General features: G+C 46.9%; 1 protein-coding gene across 1 annotated transcript in view; it reads left to right on the top strand.

Moving 5' to 3' along the window:
* SHC3 (SHC adaptor protein 3) overlaps nucleotides 1–25360 on the top strand; it is a gene marked incomplete at both ends in the record, with an annotated part of 146535 nt that overhangs the window by 38827 nt on the left and 82348 nt on the right. Inside the window, one exon of the mRNA XM_079789602.1 lies at nucleotides 14111–14181. Coding sequence (XP_079645728.1) covers nucleotides 14111–14181 — 71 coding nt within the window. The remainder of the gene's footprint in view (nucleotides 1–14110; nucleotides 14182–25360) is intronic.

Below are 25360 nucleotides of genomic sequence, written 5' to 3'. Positions count from 1 at the left end.
CGGACCTGCATTACCACCATTTGTCCACCATCCAGAGCTGAGGGGTCAGTGCCGACATGTACACATAAGGAACTGGTGGACATTGATATTGGGTCTCAAAAGAACTGTTTGTCCAGAAAGAAACTCACTACAGACTGATTCATTTGCCTGTCAGGATAACTATTATTGCTCGTCTCACATTCAGTTCTTATAAGTATATCTCTAGTGACACATGATCTCGCTCATCTAGGGGAAATGATGAACAACATGGACTGATGAACAAGAACAGACCCAGAAACAAGGAGGCATCGATCGGACTATCGGGCTTCAGAAGGAGGATAGGGAAGGGTGGGGGGAGGGAGGAGAGATCAACCAAAGGACTTGTGTGCATGCATATGAGCCTAACCAATGGTTAAGTTCAACAGGGGGTTGGGGCCGAAACCGGTTTGGCTCAGTGGATAGAGCGTCGGCCTGTGGACTGAGGGGTCCCAGGTTCGATTCTGGTCAAGGGCATGTACATTGGTTGCGGCCACATCCACGGTGGGGAGTGTGCAGGAGGCAGCTGATCGATGTTTCTCTCTCATCGATGTTTCTAGCTCTCTATCCCTCTCCCTTCCTCTCTGTGGAAAGTCAATAAAATATATTTTAAAAAAAAACAAAAAACAAAAAAACAAAACAAAACAAAAAAACAGGGGGTTGGGGCATCCGTGGGGAGGGGTGTGGGATGGGAATGGGGGGATGAGGACAAATATGTGACACCTTAATCAATAAGAAATTTAAAAAAATAAATAAATAAATAACACAAAAAACTAAAAAAAAGAAAAAGAAAAGAAAAAGTAGGAATTTATTCAGGTGATTATTATTTTAAATGAAAGTTAATATTGCCCTGCCCTCCCCCACCCCCCACCCCCATGAACCTTATTATTTCTGAGGTTCATGGAATTACAAGCTGTACCTTGTCTTTCTTTAAATAAGACCCTTTGGGATGGAGTCTCATTGTGAAAACTCAGATCTGGCCATGGTCCTGAAGAGCAAATGCTAGGGTTCAAAACACCTCCAGCATCTGCAAGGCCCCAGGAAGGGCCTGGCGCTGCTCAGACAGTCCCCAGGTGGTCAATGGCCCGAGGGCTCAGTGCTGCCTCTCTTCCCCTGAAGAGCGAGGATGGATTTGAGCATTGTTTTGCAGTTTACAAAGCACACCGGCACACTAAATAACCTGCAAAGGCTCTGTCCTCCGTCCCAGAGGTCCAGGCAGAGTGGGTTCATTTTGAGACCTGGGGTCAGCTCAGGTCTCAGTGAGTGCTCCAGACTTCTCTGGCTTCCTCGCTGTCCTGCCTGTGAGTCCTAAATACCAGACAATTTTCTGTGGTTCTTGGACCCGGGCCTCTCTGTCCCTAACCTGCTGGACCCCCTGTGGATCTTCTGCAGTTCTGGCTCCAACAGGATGTCTCCCTTCTCAACCTCCTCCTCCACAGAGACTCCTGGTGGAAGGCCAGGCCCGCTGCCAGAGCCATAGGACAGACAGTTCTGGTGTCACCTGCAGGCCACTCTCAGCCATGCTGCCCCGTGGCTCCCGGTCTCCCCGACCTCTGAGATGGCAGCTCAAGGCTCTGCGGGGCGGGGAAGGGGGGAGAGTCTGGGGAGGGTGCCCACATGTGACTAATCCTCCCCGCTTGTGTTTGGGCTTATTGCCCTGTCCTTTAATCTGCTGCTGCTCAGGCCCACAGCTGCAGAGAGTCTTTATCAAGACTCCCTTTCCAGAATAATGGCTTTTGTCTTCGCTCTGTGGGAGTTAGCACTCTTTCTTGCGCATTGAAGGAGCAACATTTCTTCTTTATTTTCCTCATGCTCTGGATAAACCAAGTTTTTTTCAGAGTCTTTGTAAGTTGCAGCTCTTTTTTTGATGGCCCTGATTTCTTGCCTACACACCCCACAATTTCTTTGAATCCTAGAACAAGCCAGCTCAGCTTATGCTCTCAGGGACATGCTCACTGCTGTTACAGGAACTCTGTCTCCACCCCTAGAGGTTTTGCATTTAACACTTGTCATTCAGAAAGCTAGTTTTATTCTGTGTTCTTGAGTTATCATTTGTATGAAAAGTGCTGTTTGCCTACGTTCCTGTGCTTCTCAAAGAAAACCTTCAGAAATTTGATTGGAATGGTTTTATTTTAATATCACGAACTTGGGTTTCACAAAGTACATTTACCAATGTTATGCCATCAGTTTCCTAAGATTTGGGGTGTGTGTGTTTTTTAAAATATATATTTTTTGTTGATTTCAGAGAAGAAGGAAGAGTGAGAGAGAGATAGACACATCTATGATGAGAGAGAATCATTGATCGGCTACCTCCTGCATGCCCCTCCCCCCTCCCCCCGGGGGGATTGAGCCCGCAACCCGGGCATGTGCCCTGACCTCCTGGTTCATAGGTTGACGCTCAACCCCTGAGTCATGCCAGCCGGGCAGATTTGGGATGTTTGATGCCCTAAATGGGAGCTGTGTGCCCAGGGATTATCATGGGAAACAGGAGGAGCCAAAAGCCATAAAGTTCTGGGACCCTCGAGGCCATCTAGAGTTTGAAGAAATAAAACCTGGTGAAATGTATGTCATTTTTAGCTGAGTGTGAACCGTAGCTGAGCCCTTAGCCATGTGTGTGAAGGTGCCCCTAGGAGCCTGGACTGGAGTGTTCAAATAAGAATGTTTCTAGTTTCTCAAGCCACACGAAGGCCAGGAGCTGTGCGAGATACTTTACAGGTGGGTCTTATTATCACAACAAACCCAGGAAGTGTATGTTGTCATCCCATTCAAGGAAAGCAAGGCTCTGGGAGATTTGAGTTAAAAAATATTGAAAATCAAGGTTACTACTATTAGATGGGATAACTGTTATTGAACTAAAGGGGTCTGTTAAGCTGCCTATGTCAAAGCCCAATCAGACACAACAGGAGTTTGAGGCAAGGAAAGTAAAGGTTTATTTAAGGAAATGGTGCCAAACCTGGAGGCTCCAATACCTGGCTCCCCTGTGGCTTCTTGGGGCTGAGTTACAGGGAAAATCGTCAATCAGGGCGACTAAGGGAGCCAGGGTGTGGTTAGGGTCATGTCTCTACTGCCTGGTCCCCACTAGGGAGGGGAGGTGGATCAGCACATCTGGTCCTGACGCCAGCCATGGCATCACTCAGGTTTCACAAGGGTGTGTCACGGGGGTGGTTCCGCTTTTCTGGGTCTGGAGCCAATAAAACTGAGGCCTAGATATTATCTTTAGTTTGACTCCAGACTTTGTTCCTAAGATTATTGGATGTGGCCTGAGGGCTTTTTCCTGAGGGCTTAATGATTAAGGGAGGAAGAGGGGTGAGTCAGAGTGCTCCTAAGCTGGACAAGGCCAGTTTGAATCAAAAGGAAAGAAAGAAAAGGTTGTATTAAGGAAATGAAGTTTTTATGCTGTTACAGAACCAGGGTTTGAACTGATGTAGCCTGCATACAATAGTGATCAGATACAGAAAGTTTGGAAAGTTAAACCAGCCTCTATATAGCCGATCTGGCTGGGCCCTGGTCGGGGCACGTGCAGGAAGCAACCAATCGATGTGTTTCTCTCACATGGATGTTTCTCTCTGTCTTTCCCTCTCTCTTCCACTCTCTCTAAAAATCAATGGCAAAATATCCTTGGGTGAGGGTTAACAGAAAAAAAAAGTGGCTGCTGTCGGAATCATAGTTTGGATGTGCATCCTACCTAATAATATGCAAATATGCAAATTGACCACACCTTCACTACGCTCAAGCCACGCCCACCAGCCAAGCCATGCCCACCAACCAATCAGGATGAGTATGCAAATCACCCCAACAAAGGTGGCGGCTAATTTGCATATCAAGACAGCGTAGAAAGAAGCCAAGAGCTGCAGAAGGGAGCAAAGCTGCGGAGAAGCAAGCAAGCTGGGGGGGAGGAGAAGGGAGGAGCAGAGGCGGGGCCGGGGGAGAAGGGAGAAAAGCAGGCAGGCTGGCGGAGAAGGCGGGGCGGGGGAGAAGGGAGGAGGGCAGGCAGGCTGGCGGAGAAGGCAGGGTGGGGGAGAAGGGAGGAGCGGAGGCGGGGCCAGGGGAGAAGGAAGAAGAGCGGGCGGGCTGGCGGAGAAGGGAGAAAAGCAGGGGGGCTGGCGGAGAAGGCGGGGCGGGGGGACAAGGGAGGAGAGCAGGCAGGCGGGGTAGAGTGCAGCAGGAAACCCTATTGCAGGATTTTTCCTGCAACGGGAACGCTAGTTTACTGATAAACGTCTGAGGAGGGGGTTCAGGTTTCCCCTCTACATAGGCAACTAAGTAGTGAATATTTTACACATACAATTTCATGTGCTTATGCATGGATAAAGTCCTACAGACACCATTCCTGAGCCAAAGGGCAATTATCCATAGATAATTCCAATAACCTTACGGGAGGTTTCACCAAGTTACACTCACTATGAGATGAAGCAGGGCCCAGTTTTCCTGCTTCCCCACCCAGGTTACCGTTCTGCTGGGCGAAAAGCTGCGTCTCTTCCTGGCATTTGCCGTAATTTCTCTGATCACTGCTCTTCGAGGATGCATGCTGCCAGCGACCTCTCTTCTCTGTGAATCCCCCGTTGGTGTTCTTTGCCTTTTTTCCCTATTGAGTTGATGACTTGCTTGCTTGATTGCATTTTCCCAGTCTTTCCCTTGCCTTTCCGTGTTCTTTATGGCATGTTATTTAGCGCACATGTTTTAACCAGTGTGGAAGCTCTATGTGATGTTTCCTACACATGTTCATTTTCATGAGCCTTTGAGTTGTAGGTCTTGTCACAGAAATGTTATTCTCTATTTTCTTGTAATGCTTCTAATTTTGCTCTTAGCTTTAGCTCTTTAATCATTTTGGGATTTATTTTTGTGCACAGTGTATGATGCGCGTGCTGGTGAGGACACGCCACTTACACAGCACACTGTGCGACACACCCACGGCCGTGTGCAGCGGGGTGGCAGGGCTGTGGCCGGCATCCGTTTCCTAGGGGACAGCGCTCCGCCCCTTACATGTGCCGACCGGCTTGTCTGTCCTTCAGTGATTCCCACAGATGGTTCGCCCTTTTCTTCTGGGTCCATTCCAGTCCCTCACAGGGTTAGTCTAGTCCAGTGGTCGGCAAACCGCGGCTCGCGAGCCACATGCGGCTCTTTGGCCCCTTGAGTGTGGCTCTTCCACAAAATACCACGGCCTGGGCGAGTCTATTTTGAAGAAGTGGCGTTAGAAGAAGTTTAAGTTTAAAAAATGTGGCTCTCAAAAGAAATTTCAACCGTTGTACTGTTGATATTTGGCTCTGTTGACTAATGAGTTTGCCGACCACTGGTCTAGTCCCATGTGAATATCACATAACTTTCACCAGTTCCTTTTCATTTTTATCTTCTTCGTGATTTTATTCATGTTCTCAAGATCTTCTTTTATGACATAAACTTTGGAGTTAAATGAATAAGATCTGACGTGAAAAATCCCATTGGCACTTTCATTGGCATCATAATAAAATTACAGATTAAGCCCTAGCCGGTTTGCCTCAGTGGATAGAGCGTCGGATTGTGGACCAAAGGGTCCTGGGTTCGATTCTGGTCAAGGGCATGTACCTTGGTTGCAGGCTCCTCTCCAGCCAGGGCCCTGGTCAGGGCTCGTGCAGGAGGCAACCAATTGCTGTGTTTCTCTGTCTTTTCCCCTCTCTCACTCTCTCTAAAAGTCAATGGAAAAATATCCTCGGGTGAGGATTAACAAAAAAACAAAAACAAAAATTGTAGATTAATTTGGGGAGAATTGGTATGTTTTTAATATTAAATCATTGAACACAGAAACTACAGTATGTCTTGCCATATATGCAGGTTTTCTCTTATTATTTCACTTCATTAAAGTTTTTCTTCAGTTTGATCATGCACATTTTTAAAATTTATTTAATATTTTTTCTTTCCTGTGATTTTACCTGAGATTACCCCCTCCCCCCCCCCCCCCCCCCCCCCCCGTACCCGTTTTCCTTGGCCAGCACTCTGAGCACGTTCCCGGCTTTATCCTGCCGTGTCGTTTAGCACATCCTCTAACCGTGAGGAAGCTTTGACCTCTATGCCGGCCGGACTCATTCATGTGATGACTGAGGTGTTGGCACCTATTACTGATGTTTCACTTTATATTTTTCCTTTGTCTTTCCTTTGTGCATTTTCTGTTTTCCCCTTCTTGCTGCCTGGGCTATTTAGTTTGGAAGTCAGTCATTCTATTCTTATTTTTACAGTGGTTTATAATTTTTACACACATATGTAAACTTACATTGTTTTACTACCAATTCTGGACCTACCTCCACAAAACACAATAGCTTTGCCCTAGTCGGTTTAGCTCCGTGGATAGAGTGTCGGCCTGTAGACAGAAGGGCCCGGGGTTTGATTCCTGTCAAGGGCACGTGCCTGGGTTTTGAGCTCGATCCCCAGTGTGGGGCATGTAGGAGGCAGCCAATCAATGTTTCTCTCTCATCATTGATGTTTCTAACTCTCTCCCTCTCCCTTCCTCTCTGAAGTCAATAAAAATACATTAAAAAACAACAACAAACAACCCCCCCCCCCACAATAGCCTTTAATATGCTCCCCTCTCCTCTCCGGTCTGTCGTTTATATCTGACCCCTGCTAGCCACTCTGAGGTCTTCTGAGGCTGAATCCCCATCATTGTAAAAAACATACTTAGAGTTCTGCTTCAATAATTCTTAAGGCATAAGGCACACCTGTAATGTTTGCTGATTCTTCCCTTATCATTGTTTCTCTGCGCCCACATTCTCCTTTTTTTTCTGTATTCACCCCTCCCCCCACCGCCCACCACCTCACCGCCAACGGTTCTTTCTGAGGGCCTCTGTGGGTGGTTAACTTTCCAAGGCCTCCCTTTGCCCTCCCACCGGAACGCTAGCTAGTTCGGGTGGAAATAAGCTTTTTGGCTCCACACTTGCCTTCTTGGTGAAAGATGAGACAGAGGGCCGAAAACCAGGACTACAGGCTTTATTAGAGGAGAAGGCCCCTGCCGGGCTGCCTCCCAAAGGAAGAGAGCATATGTGCAGGGGTGAACACGCCTTTTGAGGGGAGGAAAGGGAAGGGATGGGGCTTAGGGCACTCGGCACGCGCTGATTGGTGGTTTCATATAAGGCACATGATTAGGCACTTAGGTACTTAGGAATCGGGGGCTTAGGGTATTTGGCAGGTGCTGATTGGTGGTTCCATGTACAGTCCATATAAGGTGCCTGGTTAGGTGCTCAGGAATGTCCAGGCCACTGGTGCAATTTACGTCATACTCCGTCCATCAGTTGGGGGAAGGGAGGATCTATCATTTGAGACTTCCAATAAAGTCGTCTTCCTGTGCTTGGAGCTGAAGGGAACTTTTGTGTTGTTTCCATCATGTCCAAAAGTACACCTTTTTTCTGATTACTTCCGGTCGCCTTAAAAATATAAACACTAAACATTTTATTTTTTTCATTCTTGAATATTCCTTTCCTTGTATTTTTTCTCTCCCCCCCCCCCCCCCCCCGGAATTCCTATGAGGCAGATGCAGGAATTTTATTGATTTCAGAGAGGAAGGGAGAGGGAGAGAGAGAGAGATACAAACATCAGTGATGAGAGAGAATCATTGATCAGCTGCCTCCTGCGAGCCCCTTACTGGAGATTGAGCCTGTAACCCGGGCATGTGCCCTTGACCAGAAACGAACCCAAGACCCTTTAGTCCGCAGGTCAATGCTCTAGCCACTGAGCCAACCCGGCTAGGGCTGCATTTTCTTTTATATTTCAGTCCCAGTGGTGCTGGAGCTCCGTTGTCCACGCTTTTATAATTCTTCTGTTTTGAACATGTCTGAAGCGCATTGATTGAGTTTTCTATTTATATCTTAAGTCAATTCCTTTGCTCTCTGCTAGGAAAAACCAGGTAAACACAGGACAGAAAAATCAAACTGTCATTTCTAGTGGCGACCAAAACTTTAAAAAAAATGCTTGGAATGCATTGAAGAAGAAAAATATACACTATTTAAAATAAAGACCACAAGTCTTGTTAAAGGCAATGGGTAATCTTTGAAATGGAAACAACGCCCCTGTTCATGGTTAAAAACTAAACAGCAAACCTGAGTTCTTCGCAAGGCAGCATGGGGTTTCATTGGGAATCCAGTGTCTGAGGGGTGGGCACTTCACAAAATGATTTCAAAGTTCTTAAATCAAAACACATACAGAAGACACAGGAGTTGACAAATGAAGTTGACAGAACAGAGTTCAGGTGCAGAAGTGGGAATGCGTCAGTCAGTCCAGGAGGACGTGGATGGGTTACGAAACCAGTGGTGCTGACAGCAGTCGTACCCATTTGGAGACTGACAAGCTAACTTACGCCATATTCTATAGACAAACTCCAAACAGATTAAAAAGCGAAATGAAAAATATTAAATATTGTTAAAAATATAAACACTAAACATTTTATTGTTTTCATTCTTGAATATTCCTTTCCTATCCCCAAATTATTACAAAAAGATATTGTAATAATTTGGGGATAGGAAGACCTTCTTAAGCAAGACAGGGCATGCCAAAGCCATACAGAAAGTGGCAGACATGTGGTTGCAGTAATTACTACAGTATTACTGTGGAACAATCTGTGTTAGGGGAAATGTAGAAGCTATAAAAGAAAACTAATTCAATGGAAGATTAACATGCTATTAATCTATAAGAAAGAGATGAATAATCTAATAGAAAACTAGGCCAAAAATATGAGCAGTCACTTAATAGAAAAGGAAGTGCAAATGTCAATACACAAGTGAGAAAATTTACGTAACTTTATTAGATATCTGGAAAGTGCCAATTAAAACAAAAAGAGAAATACTTTAGCCTCTGACAGCCAAAGGTTCAAAATATTGATGCTGTACAGTGTTATGAAGGATTGAGAAATAAACGTTTAGATGTTGGTGGTGAGAGTACAAGTTGCTGCAGACCCTTGAGAGCGTAGTTTAACTACACCCTCGGTGGTGGTGATCGTGTACCTCCTTGAAGTTGGTCATGGTCTTCATATACCTCTGTGACAGCCATGGCGGTTGTATCCCCACAACTCAGCGACAGTAGTGGAGGTATTGGCTTGGCTGTGACAGTAGTGGTGGTGGTATTTATATAACTCGGAGAAGTGAGTCTACACAGAGCTCTGCTACATTAGTCATGGGATTCACCCAGCGTTGTGTTGGTGTTGGTGGAGGTGGTCACATATCAGATAATTCTGTAATGTTGTCTGGGGTGGGACTCACAATTATCTGTGACTTTGGGTATGGTCATAACCAGATAACTCTGCAAGGTTGGCTGTGCTAGCCAAATATGTCTGCAAAGTTGGTGATGATGGCATTCACAAGACTGCAATGATTGAGGTGGTAAGGTTCATCCAACTCTGCAGTGTTGGGATGGCATTTGTTATTCTGTGAAGTGGGCGCAGGGTTATGAAGTGGCCTTCACATAACCCTGTCGTGGTTGTGATGGTCTTCACATCACTGCGATGGTGTGGTGGTGATGGTCTTCACACAACTGCGATGGTGTGGTGGTGATGGTCTTCACATCACTGCGATGGTGTGGTGGTGATGGTCTTCAAACAACTGCGATGGTGTGGTGGTGATGGTCTTCACACAACTGCGATGGTGTGGTGGTGATGGTCTTCACACAACTGCGATGGTGTGGTGGTGATGGTCTTCACCCAACTGCGATGGTGTGGTGGTGATGGTCTTCACATCACTGCGATGGTGTGGTGGTGATGGTCTTCACACAACTGCGAAGGTGTGGTGGTGATGGTCTTTACCCAACTGCGAAGGTGTGGTGGTGATGGTCTTCACACAACTGTGAAGGTGTGGTGGTGATGGTCTTCACACAACTGCGATGGTGTGGTGGTGATGGTCTTCACACAACTGTGATGGTGTGGTGGTGATGTTCTTCACATCACTGCGATGGTGTGGTGGTGATGGTCTTCACACAACTGCGAAGGTGTGGTGGTGATGGTCTTCACACAACTGCGATGGTGTGGTGGTGATGGTCTTCACACAACTGCGATGGTGTGGTGGTGATGGTCTTCACACAACTGTGATGGTGTGGTGGTGATGTTCTTCACATCACTGCGATGGTGTGGTGGTGATGGTCTTCACACAACTGCGAAGGTGTGGTGGTGATGGTCTTCACACAACTGCGATGGTGTGGTGGTGATGGTCTTCACCCAACTGCGAAGGTGTGGTGGTGATGGTCTTCACACAACTGTGATGGTGTGGTGGTGATGGTCTTCACCCAACTGCGAAGGTGTGGTGGTGATGGTCTTCACACAACTGCGATGGTGTGGTGGTGATGGTCTTCACATCACTGCGAAGGTGTGGTGGTGATGGTCTTCACACAACTGCGATGGTGTGGTGGTGATGGTCTTCACACAACTGTGATGGTGTGGTGGTGATGGTTTTCACATCACTGCAGTGTTGTGGTGGTGATGTTTTTCAGATAATGCGATAGTGTGGTGGTGATGTTATTGAAACAGTGCTATGATATTGGTTGTAGTATTTGCATAACCACGTGGTGTTGATTGTAGTAGTTATATAACTCAGTGGTCATTCTGGTGGGAGTGTTTTCATAACCAGGTCTTTGGCTCTCTATCCACTTATAGCTAGTGATGTAGCTATGACACAACTATGCTACTTTGGTCATTAATTCACTTTGTAATATGGCTGGTGGTGGTATTCACATAACTCTGGGTGTTGTGACAGTATTGGATGTGGCAATCTCATAACTGCATAATGGTCACAGTGTCTCATAGCCCTGTCACATAGGTACTATAAGCATATAAGCATACAAATCATCTGCAGCTGAGGTAGTTGCATTCACTTACCTTTATGACATTGTTTTTGGTGTTATTACCATGATTCTGTGAGGTTGGTCATGACATTCACATACCACCATGATGGTGGTAGAGTTGGTGTAACTGTGTGATAGATATTGTGTATTCACATGACATTGCAATATTGGAGGTTGTGCTTACAGATGCTATGAAATTTACCTTGGTATTCCTATAACCCTGTGACATTAGTTTGTCATGGTGTTGGCATAATTGTATAACATTGGTGGTGCTATTCACATATTTTTTGACAGTAGTGATGGTCAACTCAGATAATGCTGTGACTTGGTCATGGTACCATCAGTCTTCAGAGATATGACAAGTTCTGTCCAGACCACCACAATCAAGCAAATACTGCAGTAAAGCGACTCACATGAATTTTTTGATTTCCCAGTGTATATAAAAGTTATGTTTACACTATACTGTAGTCTATTAAGTGAGCAATAGCATTATGTCTAAAAGCACAAGGTATATACCTTAATTTTAAAAAAAATTTTATTGCTAAAAATGCTAGCCATCATCCAAGACTTCAGCGAATTTTAATCTTTTTGCTGGTGGATGGTCTTGACTCAGTGTTGATGAAAATACAATTAAGGCATAGCACAATAAAATGAGGTATGCTTGCATTTACGCAGTTCTATGATGGTGGTGGCATTGGTGTTAACATGTCACTGCAAGGTAGTGGTGGTGGTGTTCACCTAAATCTGTAACTTTGGTCAGGATAGTCACATAAGTCTGCCTTGTTGGGAGTTATGGTATTCACAAAACTCTGCAATGGAGGTGGAAGTATTTGCATGACTATGATGGCAATCATAGTGCTAACGTATCTTTGTGACATTGGTGGTGGTATTCTCCTAGATCTGCCGGGACGGTTGTGGTATTCAACTGCTGGTCTTCACATAATTGATGGTGTTGGGTGTACTAATCCTATAACTCTGCAGTTTGTCACGATCTTCACATAACTCAGTGATGGTGGCAGTGTATTCACATAACTCAGCAACTGGTGTGGTCTCCACACAGCTGTGCAAGGGAGAGCGTGGTGTTTACAACTGTGAGGTTATTGGTTTTGGTCACATAACTCTGTAATGTTGTTGGTGGTATTCATGTGCCTCTTCAATTTGCACTGATCATACTCTCATACATGTGATATGATATAGGTGGTGTATTCAAATGACTCTGAGATGGTGGGTGTGGTGGCATTCACATAATTCTCTGCAATGGTGACGTTGAGACACATAAAACAAGGCAATGCTATTCATGTTATTCATGTAACTGTGGTTTCATGTGATCATTGTGGTTTCCATGGAACTCTGTGATGTTGGTAGATTTGGTGTTACATAGCTCTGCAATTTTGGTCATGGTAGTCACAAAACAATGAAGCTATAGGTAGCATTTAGATAATTTTGTGATGAACATGGTGGTATTAATAAACTCTGTGGTGTTGGTGATCATGGTACTCAAATATCACTGTTGCTAGTAGTAATTGCATAATTGTGATATTGTTCACGGCATTCACATCACTCTGTGGTAGTGGTATTTGATAATTCTGCAACCTGGGTCATAGTTTTCAATATTTCTTTGATGGTGGTCACAGTATTCTGATAATCTGAAGTGGTTGTTGTCACATTCAAACACTTGCGATGGTGATCAGGGAGTATTCCCTTAGGTTTGCAACTGTGGGTGTAAAATTTGCATAACTCTCCAAAGGTGGTGATGATAGTATTTGCATATCTTTGAGAGGTAGTGATGTAGCTATGACACAACTATGCTCATTTGGTCATTAATTACTTCACTTTGTAACAGTGCTGGTGGTGGTATTCACATAACTCTGGGGTGCTGTGACAGTGTTGGGTGTGGCAATCTCATAACTGCAAAGTGGGTCATGACCTTCATATATCTTAGTGATAGTGGTATCCACATAACTCTGTAACAGCACCTGTGGTGCTCACGTAACCTACACTATTGCTCATAGTTTTCATATGACTTGTGATAGCATCACGCTACTTATGCAACTCTGCCATGTATTCATGTAGTTCTGCATGTGGAAGTGGTATTTACATGTCTGTGACTTCGGTGGTAGTGGTAGTCACATAGCCCTGTGACAATGGTCCTGGTGTTCATGAGTCTGTGATGTTGGCCACGGTTATCACACAACTCTGCAGTGTTGGCGGTCATCTAATTCAGATATCTCTGCGACGTTGGTCATGGTATCTGCATAACTGTGACGGTGGTGCTGGTCCGTAAATAACCGTGATGTGATGGTGGAAGTTTCATGTGCCTATGCAATGGTTGGAGTAAAAACCACATTTTATGGGCAGAGAGACTTAGGTTTAGAGAATTCTTGCTTAAAGGTACATAATAAAATATCACACACCCAGGCTCAAATTCAGGTTTTCTGAATAATTCAAATGCAGCCTTTTCTGTATTACACCTTGAATTCTCTTCCTGCTAAGTCTAAATTTAAAAGTATTGATACAAGACATCTGTACCTTAAAACTCTCCATGGACTTTGGAACCTAAATATTATATCTCTACCATTCTAGTTGTTTATCTATAGCCTTAGTTGTGTTCATATATTCATACACACACACATGCGCGCGTGCGCGCACACACACATTTTCATGTGTGAAACATAAAAATATTAACTAGAAATGTAGATGTGAAAATTGACCTTCTGAAAATTTATGTCAAATAATGCAGAAAAGAGCTTTCTGGTAAATCAAAATAAAGCATCTTTGAGGATAATCTAATTTATTCATAGAATCCAAATTGTATTTTTAAAATAATGAAATTTAATATTGGCAAAAATGTTAGTATTTTAGTTTTTTTGTTCTTTCTTTAGAAATTATAACCTTCTACAAGCCTTGTAAAGGACTAGAAATATGATATTGAGATGTTGGCGTCTGGGTGGTGATTACAGGACAGATATGTGTTTAAACAATCAGTGAATTATCTGTTTAAGATTTCCGCATTTTATGGCATATAAATTGCACCTGAACGAGAGTTTAAAAAATGCATTTCCAAATACTAGTAAAGTGAAAATATTACAGGTTTCAGAAAAGTTGAGTGTAGTACCAATCTAAGCACTCAGGATATTTTCTTCTGAGTTGTTACAATTATAGAAACAGGATGAAGTATCACCACGAATATAAAGTTCAATGTGATTAAGAAATGTATGTGGCTCCCAGAAATGCCCTTGATGTGATTAGGGGGTGTCTCTTCCTCTCAGCTCCCAGGGCTCATGATTTACATTTTTTCCCCTTGCAGTACTTGGGGTGCATTGAAGTTCTACGCTCAATGAGGTCTCTTGACTTCAGTACCAGAACACAAATTACCAGGTAAGCCCTTTTGAAAACGAACCCCTGTGATTTTACTTAGGAAAGGAATGTTTTCAGAGGGTAGCAGCCTAGAAATGTCCGAAGGGAAATGTTGCCCCTTGAGTGCTGGTGACAGGGAGGAGTCAGGACCCCCGTGTTTCATGACTTCTACATATTTATCCATGTTTGTGGCATGTGTCTCTTAACCTGGCTCCCTGAAAGTCGTGCCCCACTTCCAAGCGCTTTTTATAATTAAGCTGCAGACAAATGGAGTGTTTATGTTTGTTTCTTTAATAACTAAAACTCTAATACCAGATTGATATTTTATTTGCTGAACTGGGTTCTTTTTAAAAAGAAAATCAAGATGTCAGGAGAGAATTTCCAACAGTATACACAGAAAACAAAATGCACAGAATTGGAAATAGTAATATGAATGGGAGTAGTAATTTAAAGAGCAGTTCTTTCAAGGAGTCAGTGACTTTGGACAGGTTTATATACTCTTCTCCATCATCAACTAGATTGTAAACTTCCTGAGGGCCTGTTCTGTATTTAAGCATTGTTTTTATAAAATCTGTAGCCTAATACAATTTACACATTTAGAAAAATGCCAATTCAAGTAATCTTGAACAGGAGAACTGGAAAGCTGGAAATAAGGCTGTTAAAAAGCTGTTTGGTTTGCTTTGGCAGTTGTGAAATTATTTAATCTAAATTGTGATCTCAGAAAATGACTCAAATTTATTCCACTTAAATCACTGTGTGTATATCTTTGGGTTAGCAAAGTCTAAAGATTGAGATTCAGAAAGCAATTATTTGTAGTAATTAGCTGCTAAATGTGGACACCTCAATTCTGTGTTTTAAGCACCACAAGATACCTCTTCTTCCTCAATGAGTAAATTCATGTTCAAAAGATTTGTCTTTTCTCTAAAGCTACTCAGGACACACGTACATAGTGGGAACACACCAACATTCATAATTTACACTGAAGGAAGAATCCATCTCCACATATTTGTAGAAAATAGTTTATGAAAATTGCCAAGGCCAAAGAGTGGTATTTTAAAGTGACAGCATTTAAAATAAAAGTTTGAACGTTTACTTAGTCAATCATCCTTCCCATGACAAGGCATGTGCTGTGCAGCATCTGTGGGCAGAGCACTTGGCCACATGCCTGGGGTAATACTGGAATCCATGACACTGTTCACCTTCTCCTGTGTGGTGGCAGTTGTTTTAAAAGAGAATTTTCAATGAATTCCCTTTATAGATACTAGAACTTCTGAGATGATTCATGTCATTTCAATTTTCCTTGAGCATTTACTGCTGACTGCATATGTGCAGTGTGGTGGACAATGTGGGCTGTCCTGCTTTACTGTGCCTTCCAGTTTTGGGGGGAAAGATACATATGCAAATGGCTGAGGGGCCTGTGAGGGGCACAACCACAGCCTGCTCCTTGGGAGGGGTGGTGGGTGGAGGTCACGTGAACAATCCCAGTGCTCTCCTGGATGAGGGTCATAGCACTGTTTGAGGTAGAACCCAAATGGGTCAAAGTGAAAACAGTATTGTAGAAGAAAGCCATGGAACAGACCTATAGTCCCATTCTGTTTAGACTTTAACAAAGATACAGCTGTGTAATAGGCTGAGTAGAGTGCCATTCTTGGACACATGAAAGTTGGTGTTGAATTCTGGTTGTACAAGAATTGCTTTGTGTTTCTTAGACTTTGTGAAGAGTATTTTTTTTTTAAATTGTAACCAAAGGATATTTTTTCCGTTGATTGTTTTAGAGAGTGGAGGGAAGGGAAGTGGGGGGCGGGAGAGAGAGAAACATTGATGTGAGAGAGACACATTGATTGGTTGCCTCCTGCTCACACCTCAACTGGGGGCAGGGATTGAGCCTGCAATGGAGGCATGTGCCCTTTACTGCAAAACCTTTTGGGCCACAAGATGACACTTAGCAAAACTGGCCAGGGCTCTTACCTCATTTTTATCACATGACCTCAGTTAATAGCTGGAGACCATTCATAGGAAACAATATGACAGATCAATATCAGAAAGAAGCCTTTGCATCCAGGAGAAGAATACCCAGCAATATTTTCTAGATGTGGTACATGGTGGAGCTTTTAAGGCCTCTGTGGTAACAGAGTGTTAAACATGCCTAGGATTAAACTCTATCACCGTAGTTTACCCTATATAATAAAGGCATTCTTGAAAGGTTGTAGGGAAATATAATGTTGTAATTAAGTTATATTGTATAGATTCTAGGAAAACCTGTTTCCAAAATTTTTAGCCATACCTTTCATAAAAAAAATCCTATATAATAAAAGGCTAATATGCAAATTGACTGAATGGTGGAACAACTGGTCACTCTGATGTGCATTGACCACCAGGGGGCAGTTGCTGAAAGCAGGAGCTGCCCCCTGGTGGTCAGTGAACTCCCACAGGGGGAGCGCTGCTCAGCCAGAAGCTCTGAGCCAGGCTCATGGCTGGTGAGTGCAGTGGCGGTGGTGGGAGCCTCTCCTGCCCCTGCAGCAGCACAAAGGATGTCTGACTGATGGCTTAGGCCCACCAGGGAGCGGGCCTAAGCCATCAGTCGGACATCCCCTGAGGTCTCCTGGATTGTGAGAGGGTGCAAGCCAGGTTGAGGGACGCCCCCCTGCCTCCCTCCCAAGTACATGAATTTCATGATTTTGTGCACCAGGCCTCTAGTACTTTTATAAACAAATAACCAATCTCTATTCATCTGTTCCATTATTTCAAGTTTTGAATATGTGTATTTTGAAGGTTCTTATAGCTGAACCAAGTGTCCTTTTGTCAGTTTAGTGAAGTTTTATGCTCTGTCTGAGTTCAGATTGACTGCAGTGCTTGCAACGGCACCACTCACGGATTACTGATCTCTAACGAGTAGATAACTTTAAAAACTACCTTGGAGCTGCCATTGTTGTATGCTTAGTCTTGGCTGTGGCTATTAAATGCCTTGCACACTAACACTTTGGGTAGAGGAACTTGATGACTGGTTCACACTAATGGTGCCTGTTGTGAGGAGTCAGCCTATATGTGGAGTCCAGCTCTACCAGTTTCTACCCCAATGGCTGTTGCGAGAAACAGGAGTTTCTATGCCTGATGCACACAGGGCAGGGCCTGGCATAGAGGCAGCCTTGTTCAAGTGTTTGCTGTCTCATTGCCTGAGCTTGTATTCAGCACAGTGGGTGCAAGACCCCAGTGTTCAAAGAAGGGAGTGTTTGTGAGCATGAGAGCAACTGGGGTGGTATAGATGGTAGCCTCAGCAGCTGCTGCTTTCTGGGTCAGCCTGTTGGTGGGGTACAGAGAGGAGCTGAGAGATGTATTTGTGAAAGTCTGCCCAGGGGACAGAGATGCAATCCTAAAGAAGAAATAGCTTCCCAACATGCCCTTGGTTGTGAAACCCAGTATGGCCTTACCCACTAATGTGTCCCCTGTCCAGTGTGGCTTTGGAATGTGGCACAGAGTACTTCTCCACACCCTGTAGAGTTGCAATGACATTGCTCTATTGGAAGCTATCATAAATCCCACTGCCAAGATCCGTGAATCTTGGCTATTCTAGTGCTTCTCAAACTTACTCCTCTCGCTGATGGAAACTGCTCTCCCCTCTCCTCACCACCAGCACCACTTCATAGTCTGTGAAAACCCCTTAGAAATCACCATTCTTGCCCTAGCTGGTTTGGCTCACTGGATAGAGCGTCGGCCTGCAAACTGAAAGGTCCCAGGTTTGATTCCGGTCAAGGGCACATGCCCGGGTTGTGGGCTTGATCCCCAGTGGGGGACTAGCAGGAGGCAGCTGATTCATGATTCTCTCTCTTCATGGATGTTTCTATCTCTCTCTCCCTCTCCCTTCCTCTCTGAAATCAATTAAAAAAAAGAGAGAGAGAGAGAAGAAACCGCCATTCTCCTGCCTGGACTTCACACCATGCTGGGCGGTCCCTGAGAGGAGGGGAGGGAGGGTCTCAGTTGGCGTTGCTGAGGGTGGTGGCCCCAAGGAGAGAGGAAACAGCCCCCAGTGGGGGAACAGTCAGACACCTCTGCTTTCATCTGAATAGGCCATGGATTTCACCATGATGCCATATGGCCAACAGCATTGGAAAACCACTGCTCCAGTGTCTGGCCTGTTCTGGCCTGAGCCTGACCATCAGCCGAGCACACCACGCATCTCTGTGAGAAGTCCTGCCACGTGACTACTCTCAATTCCAATTGGGGGATGAGTTGAACGGTATTTCCAGGAAGAGGACTCAGGGGAGACCATGCTGTCTGACCCGTTGGGCCGCCCTGTGCAGTGATACAAAGCCCCCAATGTGCCCTTGGCCCCTGGCACAGCCTCACCTTCTTTGTCCTTTCCTTTGGTTTCCTCATCTGCACATTTTAGTTTTATTTATTGTGTTACATTTTACCTATTATTGGAAGTCATCTTAAGCCATTTTTAGGACCCGGAAGGCTATAGGTACATACACGATTACGTCCAGAGCACTCAGCGAGGTGGCCTTTCTCCCACAGTCAGTGCAAACCGCTGGCTTGTATTTCTGGTTCTGCAGGCCGCCCGCTGGCCTCCCGCACTGCTCCCGCAGCCAGATGCTGGCCACGCCTGCTTTCCACGCAGGGCTGTGCGGAATGTGGACTTGCCACGTGTGGCTTTGCTGCCGGGCCAGGGTGAGCCCGGCTAGCTGCCCGGGGCCCACCATAAACCCACTTTTCCCAAATGGTAGAGAGTGAACAATTGACTCTAGTTTAGGTACTTTTGTTTTTCTTATTTTAAAAGTTGTCCTAGTTCCAATGGGCCCTGAAGACCCTGGCTGGGCGGGGACCTTCGCCAGCACTGCCCGGGTGCGGTCCACTCCCCAGCAGGACGCTTGGCCTCCCACCGAGGATTCCGCTGCAGGAGCCGGTGTTTTGAAAATTCTCCAGGAACACGCATAAAATCCCTTTAGTTTGAAAACTGAAATCAAAACCTGGGCAAGGAAAACCTCTTTCTTTTGGGAAGGTGTTTCCCTTTCCCCTTCTTCAGCGCATGGGTGGGGCCTCCGGAGGCGGTTTCAGGTGTCGCTGCGTCTTGAGGTTCAGAGGGGCCGTCCACGCCTCTCGGGACTCAGCACAGGGCGGTGTGCGGGCACAGGACCCGCCAGCAGCGGAGGCAGTTCTGGCTGGTGTCGCTCCCAGGGGGCGGTTAAAGGTGGGTGTGTAGCCCCGCGGTGCGGTCTGACACTGCCGGGCAGCGGATAGCTACAGGCACACCCGCGGGGAAGAGAAGGAAAAGGAGCGGAGGCTGAAGACCCGGCGGCTGCTGGTGATGCGTGAGCCTGGCGCCAGGCCCGCGGGGTGGCCTCCAGCTTCCTGCGCACGGACGGACGGACCCTTCCAGCCCTAAGGAGGCCGCCAGCCGCCGCAGCGGCTTCCCGGCGACCTGGAAGCTTGGCCCCGCTGCGCCAGCCTCTTCTGGCCTCCAACATCGCACGTGCTCTGGAAAGGTCCAAGGTAGAGACGTCCACTGCCCATCTCCCGCTCCATCGCGCCCGGCCCCCCTCCCGCGAGCATCCCTCAGCCGCGTGTCCCTCGCGCAGGGAGGCCTCCCGGGACAGAGGGCCCGGCTGGACCTCCTGTGCCCCCCCCCTCCCGGCCCCCGCCCGCTCCACCATCCGCCCAGCATGCCCGTGTCTCATGCCATGTCATCACCAGCTCACGGGGACTGCGCAGTGCGCGGTGCTGCGCGGGAAAGGCCGCGCACTAACGAGCTGTCTGTGTTGTTTATAGAGGCTGCCCCACCCCCAGGGCAGCCGGGCCTGCGGAGCGGAGGCGGCGGGACGGCCAGGAGGGCAGGTAAGGCGCTGGCTCCGGGGAGAGCCCGAGGGTCCGGGAACACCACCTGCCTGGCGGGATGACGCAACGCGGGCAAGGTGGGGGGTCATCTGTTCGGGTGCGGGCTCATGGTTTCGTCTGGGAGAACATGAACTCAGGCGCGCACCCGGGGCCGGACTTGGTTCTGTGGCTTCCTCACTCCGCAAGCCCAGAGGAGGGCTGCGCAGGGGCCCACGTTGGACAACCTTCACTTCGGTGGTGGGGTGTGGCAGCTCCCTCTTTCCACGGCTCCACCTGACCTCCCAGAATTCCTTTCTCACTGCAAACACTTCTAATGCCGACTTCAGTTCAGCTGCCAGAAAAAGAGCAAATCTGTGAAACCCTTCCCGGAGGCTGCTGACTCAGAATCGGGAGGCGTGAGCAGCCTGCCCACCAGCCGTGCTCGGGCAGGGCAGGCTGGCTAACCCGTGAGTTTAGGCCGCGGCTCCTTCTGAATCCACCTGTTCTGGGCACAGTCGCAGCCTGAGCCTCTGCAGCCTTGCAGCCAGAGGGGGGAGGCCTGGTGGAGAGGGGCTGTGTTTTCTCAGGTTAGAATTTCTTTTGAAAACACCAGGTTGCCTACCTGCACACGCATCCGAGCTTTGGATAAAGCAGGCTCAGTCCTTCAGCTTCATTGATACGTTGTTACTTAGGTTTTAACACCAACCAGAATAGTTCTGTATCTCCTCCATCGGTGTTTGCGTGCAAGAATGTGCCAGACAGAGGGGTGCATGCGTCACAGGTACCCAGGGGCCACGCCCCTGGAGAGAGGCCCAGAGTCAGTTCAGTGCTGGTGAAAAGCACCACAGAAACTCGGGAGAGGGTCCCTGGGGCGGGCGAGCCTGGGAGGACTTCCTGGGAGAAGGAGCATTTAAGCCCAGGGCAGAGGCCTCCCCAGCCGCATGGAAGACCAGAGGAAACATAAGACTGAGGCAGTGACCTTCACTTGGGCTACTCAGGGCGTCCGGAATGTGGGCAGACACTCCTGAAAAGCCTTTAGTTGTCCCCACGCGGGCTCTGCCTCTCCCACTGTGCAGTATTTCTGATGCGGCTGAGGGTGGCGCCCGAGCCCGGCATGGCGAGGGACACAGGCGCAGGCTGCACCACCCGCGGTCTGGCCCCAGCGGCGCCTTCAGGACATGGCGGGGCTTGGGCGTGCAGTCTGCTTCCCCAGGGCCTCACTGGTGCTCACACTGCATCGGAGCACAGGGCGGGACAGGGAGAGGGAAGGGGCTCCCCAGCAGGACTCCCACCCTGCGGGCTCAGTCCTTGTAGGATGTGCCGCTGAGTTCTCCCATGGAGGGTGGGGATGCTGGCACCTCTGTCCATGGACCACCTCCCACGAAGTTAAATTCAGTGACGGAGCCCCACACTTTGGGGTCCCCTGAGGAGGGTGGCTGAGGATGCTGGAGAAGCCTGCTTCACAGACATGGAGGCCAGACTCGGGCCCTGGAGGCAGCACGACCACTGTTACAGGCACCACCGTGCAGCTCAGAGTAGGCTCGGGGCTGCGAGATGACAGAGGGCTGAAGGCACGCGGCACCAGGCCCTGGGCACTGGGCCAGTGTAGCTGCCTGGGAGTTTTCAGTTGAGGCCCCTGCCAGCTGTCCTAGTCCAGACTTTGGGCAGCAGACTCCTGACCCCTCATAGCAGAGCTTGTGTACACGACAGGGTGGGGCTCCTAACATAACAGGCCAGTGGAGGGGTCCCGGGGTGCCAGCCCAGCACCTCCTCTTACCACACATCCCACCCACGCCTGCCCTCCCTGGGGTGGGGTCCTCACCCACCGAAGAGGGATGGAGCCCCCACTTGAAGCCTGTTGAGAGTTTTGAGAATGAGACCTGCCAAGTGCTGGAGCACCACCTGGCACACAGTAGGTGTTCAGCAAATCTGCATAAGGTTATTACCATGAATTGAATTGTGCAGTTTGCTTTTCCCAAATATTTGTATAGGATAATGGTAATCACGGACCGACATTATGACAATGTCAATCAATTTGATCCAGGGTGTTTTTTTCTAGCTGAAAAGAAAATTGGTTTGGTTACGTGTATATAATGGAATATTACTTGGCCACAAAAGAGAACGAAATCTTCCCATTAGCGGCAGCATGGATGGACCTAGAGGGTATTATGCTAAGTGAAATAAATGAGTCAGAGAAAGACAAATACCACATGATTTGACTTCTATGTGAAGTCTGAAGAACAATATAAATGAACAAACAAAACAGAAACAGACTCGTAGATATGGAGAACAGACTGATGGTTGCCAGAGGGGAAACTGGGTGACGGGGTGAATGGTGAAGGAATTGAGTACAGATCAGTAATTACAAAATAGTAATGGGGATGTAAAACACAGCCTAGGAAGTATAGTCAATAATACTGTAACGACTAGGTAGGGTGCTAGTGGGTACTGGAAATATCAGGGGGAATACTTCATAAAGTATATGATTAACCACTATGCTGGATGCTTGAAACTAATATAAAAGAATATTAAAAGTAATCTGTAATTGAAGAATAAAATAAAATAAATTAGCACCAAATAAAAAAAGAAAGATTGGTTTGATGCAATAAACAGAAGTTACTGAAGAGTATAAAATATTTGGTAATGTGGCATTAATTTTCACTTGAGCCAATATTGTCCAGTATTCTATGTTCCTGCTTTGCCAATTGCTAATATATAATAATAACATTCATATTTAACACTTACTATGTTCTAGGCATTCATTAAACATGTCATTCATTCATTCATTCATTCATTCAAATATTTATTGATTGCATACCATGTCTAGTCACTGTTTAGATCTTAGGAACAAGATACTAAACAACAGCTTGCCTTCTGTTGTGAGGAGGGAGAGAGAAAATGAATACGAACATATACAAAAGAAGGATGTTAAGGTGAACCATATGAGCTTGTCATTTCTGTAGTTGAAAATGGTCAGCTGTTGGTAATTGCATAATAACTTGAGACAGTGATGAGAGTGTGTGGGGTCTCTCCTAGGAAGCCCGGGAGGCAGGCTGTGTGCATTTTGGAGATGAGGAAACTGAGGATTGAAATGTTTATGCAAACTGAGACCACGTGGCCAGGAAGTGGCAGGGCTGAGAACCGACTGCCTGGAGAGTCTGCGAGCTCAAACAGCGCTGCACTGCTGCCCGCGGAAGGGCTGTGTCCTTCAGGAAGCCCCATGTACACTGGGAGCGGGAACCCGCTGAATCCCCCAATGCCCTTCCTGACCACAGTGGAGTGTTGGCCTTGGGCAGTGTGCAGAGGGAATGAAAGCAAACGCAGGGTCTGCTGAGATGCTTGCCCTCTGGTGGGGATAAGTGGGGAGACACACTCACTCGGAAGGGTCAGTTACAGGCGGGTGGCCCGGCAGACTGTGCTGCTCCCATCCTGTCCATCCTGGGAATGCTCATCTGCGTTTCAGCAACTCATCATTAAATTTCACCAAATAAAAGATGAAATGTAATAAAAATGCTCTTAACAAGACATTTCATATGAATAGTTTATAGAAAGGATGAGGCCTTATCACTTCAACTAGCTGGAAGTGAGAGGGTGAGCTAGAATCGGGAGAGGTGGGGTGGGGAGGGGAGAGAGGGGTGCTATTGCAGGGTGAGAGGACAGATGTGCTAAGGAAGGACGGGCTGAGTGGAAGTGGGGTGAAGTGGGGTGGGCTGGGAGGAAGGATGAGGTGCCATCTTTCTCGCCATGAGGTCTGGAACAGATCTGCCTTCCTTTCCTCGCCTCGAACATAGTCCGATTCTCCTTTCTCTCCCCACCTGGTAAAGGCAGACAAATTAATGCCACATTACCAAATATTTTATACTACTTCTTTGATTTCCCTTTCGTCTCAAGCACTGGTTAGCATTATGTCAGGGTGGCCCATCATCATACCTTTCTGACCAGCTGGTTACGGAGACCAGGTGCAAGTTATGTAGCTGTCTCCACTGGTGAGGCATTTAATGCCCAAGGGCATGACAGCTTCCAACTATGCGACCTGCTCCCGGGAATCTGGGTGAGGAGGTCTTTCTAGTGACGGTCTCCTCGGCAGGACTGTCAGGGACAAGTGGGCATGCGTGGCTGGACAGCAGGCCCAGGGCCTGGCATGGGATCTGGTAGGATGTGTGGCAAGAAAGGGCGAGGGGGTGGGGTGAGTTCAAATGGCATTGAAATGCAGAGGAAGGGGTTCACAGTGTCTAAGTGGTAGCAGAGCGAGTCAAGGACTTTGTAGAGTCTTTCTTACATGCAAACCCTCAAGACTGGCTTGTTTGTTACTTGGTTGCTTATTTGCTTCTTTGGCAGCCTGTTAAGCTGGCTCTGTCTCCTGGTAGAACTTTCTGGTTGGTAAAGAGATCTCACTCTGAAGGCTGAGGGGACTGGAAACATGCTAATTGCCATGACGTTGTCCTGTGGGGATTCTGCCGCAGGGAGTTGGGCAAAGACCCTGCTAGTACCTTTGCACGATGGCAGCAGGAACAGAAGGTCTTTGCCGCCTCTCTTTCATATCACAGCAGAAGAAAGGACTTCTCACCCTGAGCTCCACCCTAGCATGCATTCCGTTAAGAACCCATCAGGCTGGCAGGAGGGGCCACGGGCTGTGTTCCTTCAGTGCTCTGACCTGGGACAGGGTCCCCAAAGATTTAATATGCACACAGACCATCTCATTTTCTAGAGCTGTGGCTCTTCTACTTGGGCATACTGCTTCTACTTGAGTTTCTGATTCAGTGGGTCTGGGGTGAGGGTGAGACTTTGCATTTCTAACAAGTTTTCAAGAGCCACTGATGCTGCCTGTCTGTGTGCCCCTCTTTGAGAAGCAGCATTCCAGAAGTTGTACTTTAACCTTCTGAACCATTTGCAGCTACAGCTATGTTACAGCCTTGAAAAGTAGCCCATTAATTTCTTCGAGTTATCCTACTCATCCAAAAATTTGAAAATGGAGAGTGTAGATGACTTAGTGGCTTTAAGTGGTTTAAATAGAATCCATGAGATGAACACGTGGCACTCGCTCCCTACTTTCCTGAAGGACCATCTGGCATGGCGTGCATTTATAATCCTCCTGCCAGAAGCACATTTGTGTAAGAATGTACCTCTCGGATTGCTCCTTTTCTGTCTCATGTTCCCCCCACCCCCCAGACACATCATTTCATAAGGGTCTCTCTGTCCTTGCAGAGGGCAGCCTAGGGTTCACGTCGGGCTTCTGCTAGGCTGAACAACTTTCTAGCTGTGTGACCTTGTATAAGTAACTTAAGTTCTCATTGTCTCAGTTTCCCCACCTTTAAAATGGGAATTATAGTGGTACCTCTTTCCCTCCTTCGTAGGGCTGAGAAGTAATTGAGTTAATATTGGAAAAGCA

The sequence above is a fragment of the Cnephaeus nilssonii genome, assembly GCF_951640355.1.
Source record: "Cnephaeus nilssonii genome assembly, chromosome: 14".
Lineage (NCBI taxonomy): Eukaryota > Metazoa > Chordata > Mammalia > Chiroptera > Vespertilionidae > Cnephaeus > Cnephaeus nilssonii.
Note: the sequence above shows the minus strand (reverse complement) of the source record. Positions and strands in the feature narration are given on the sequence as shown.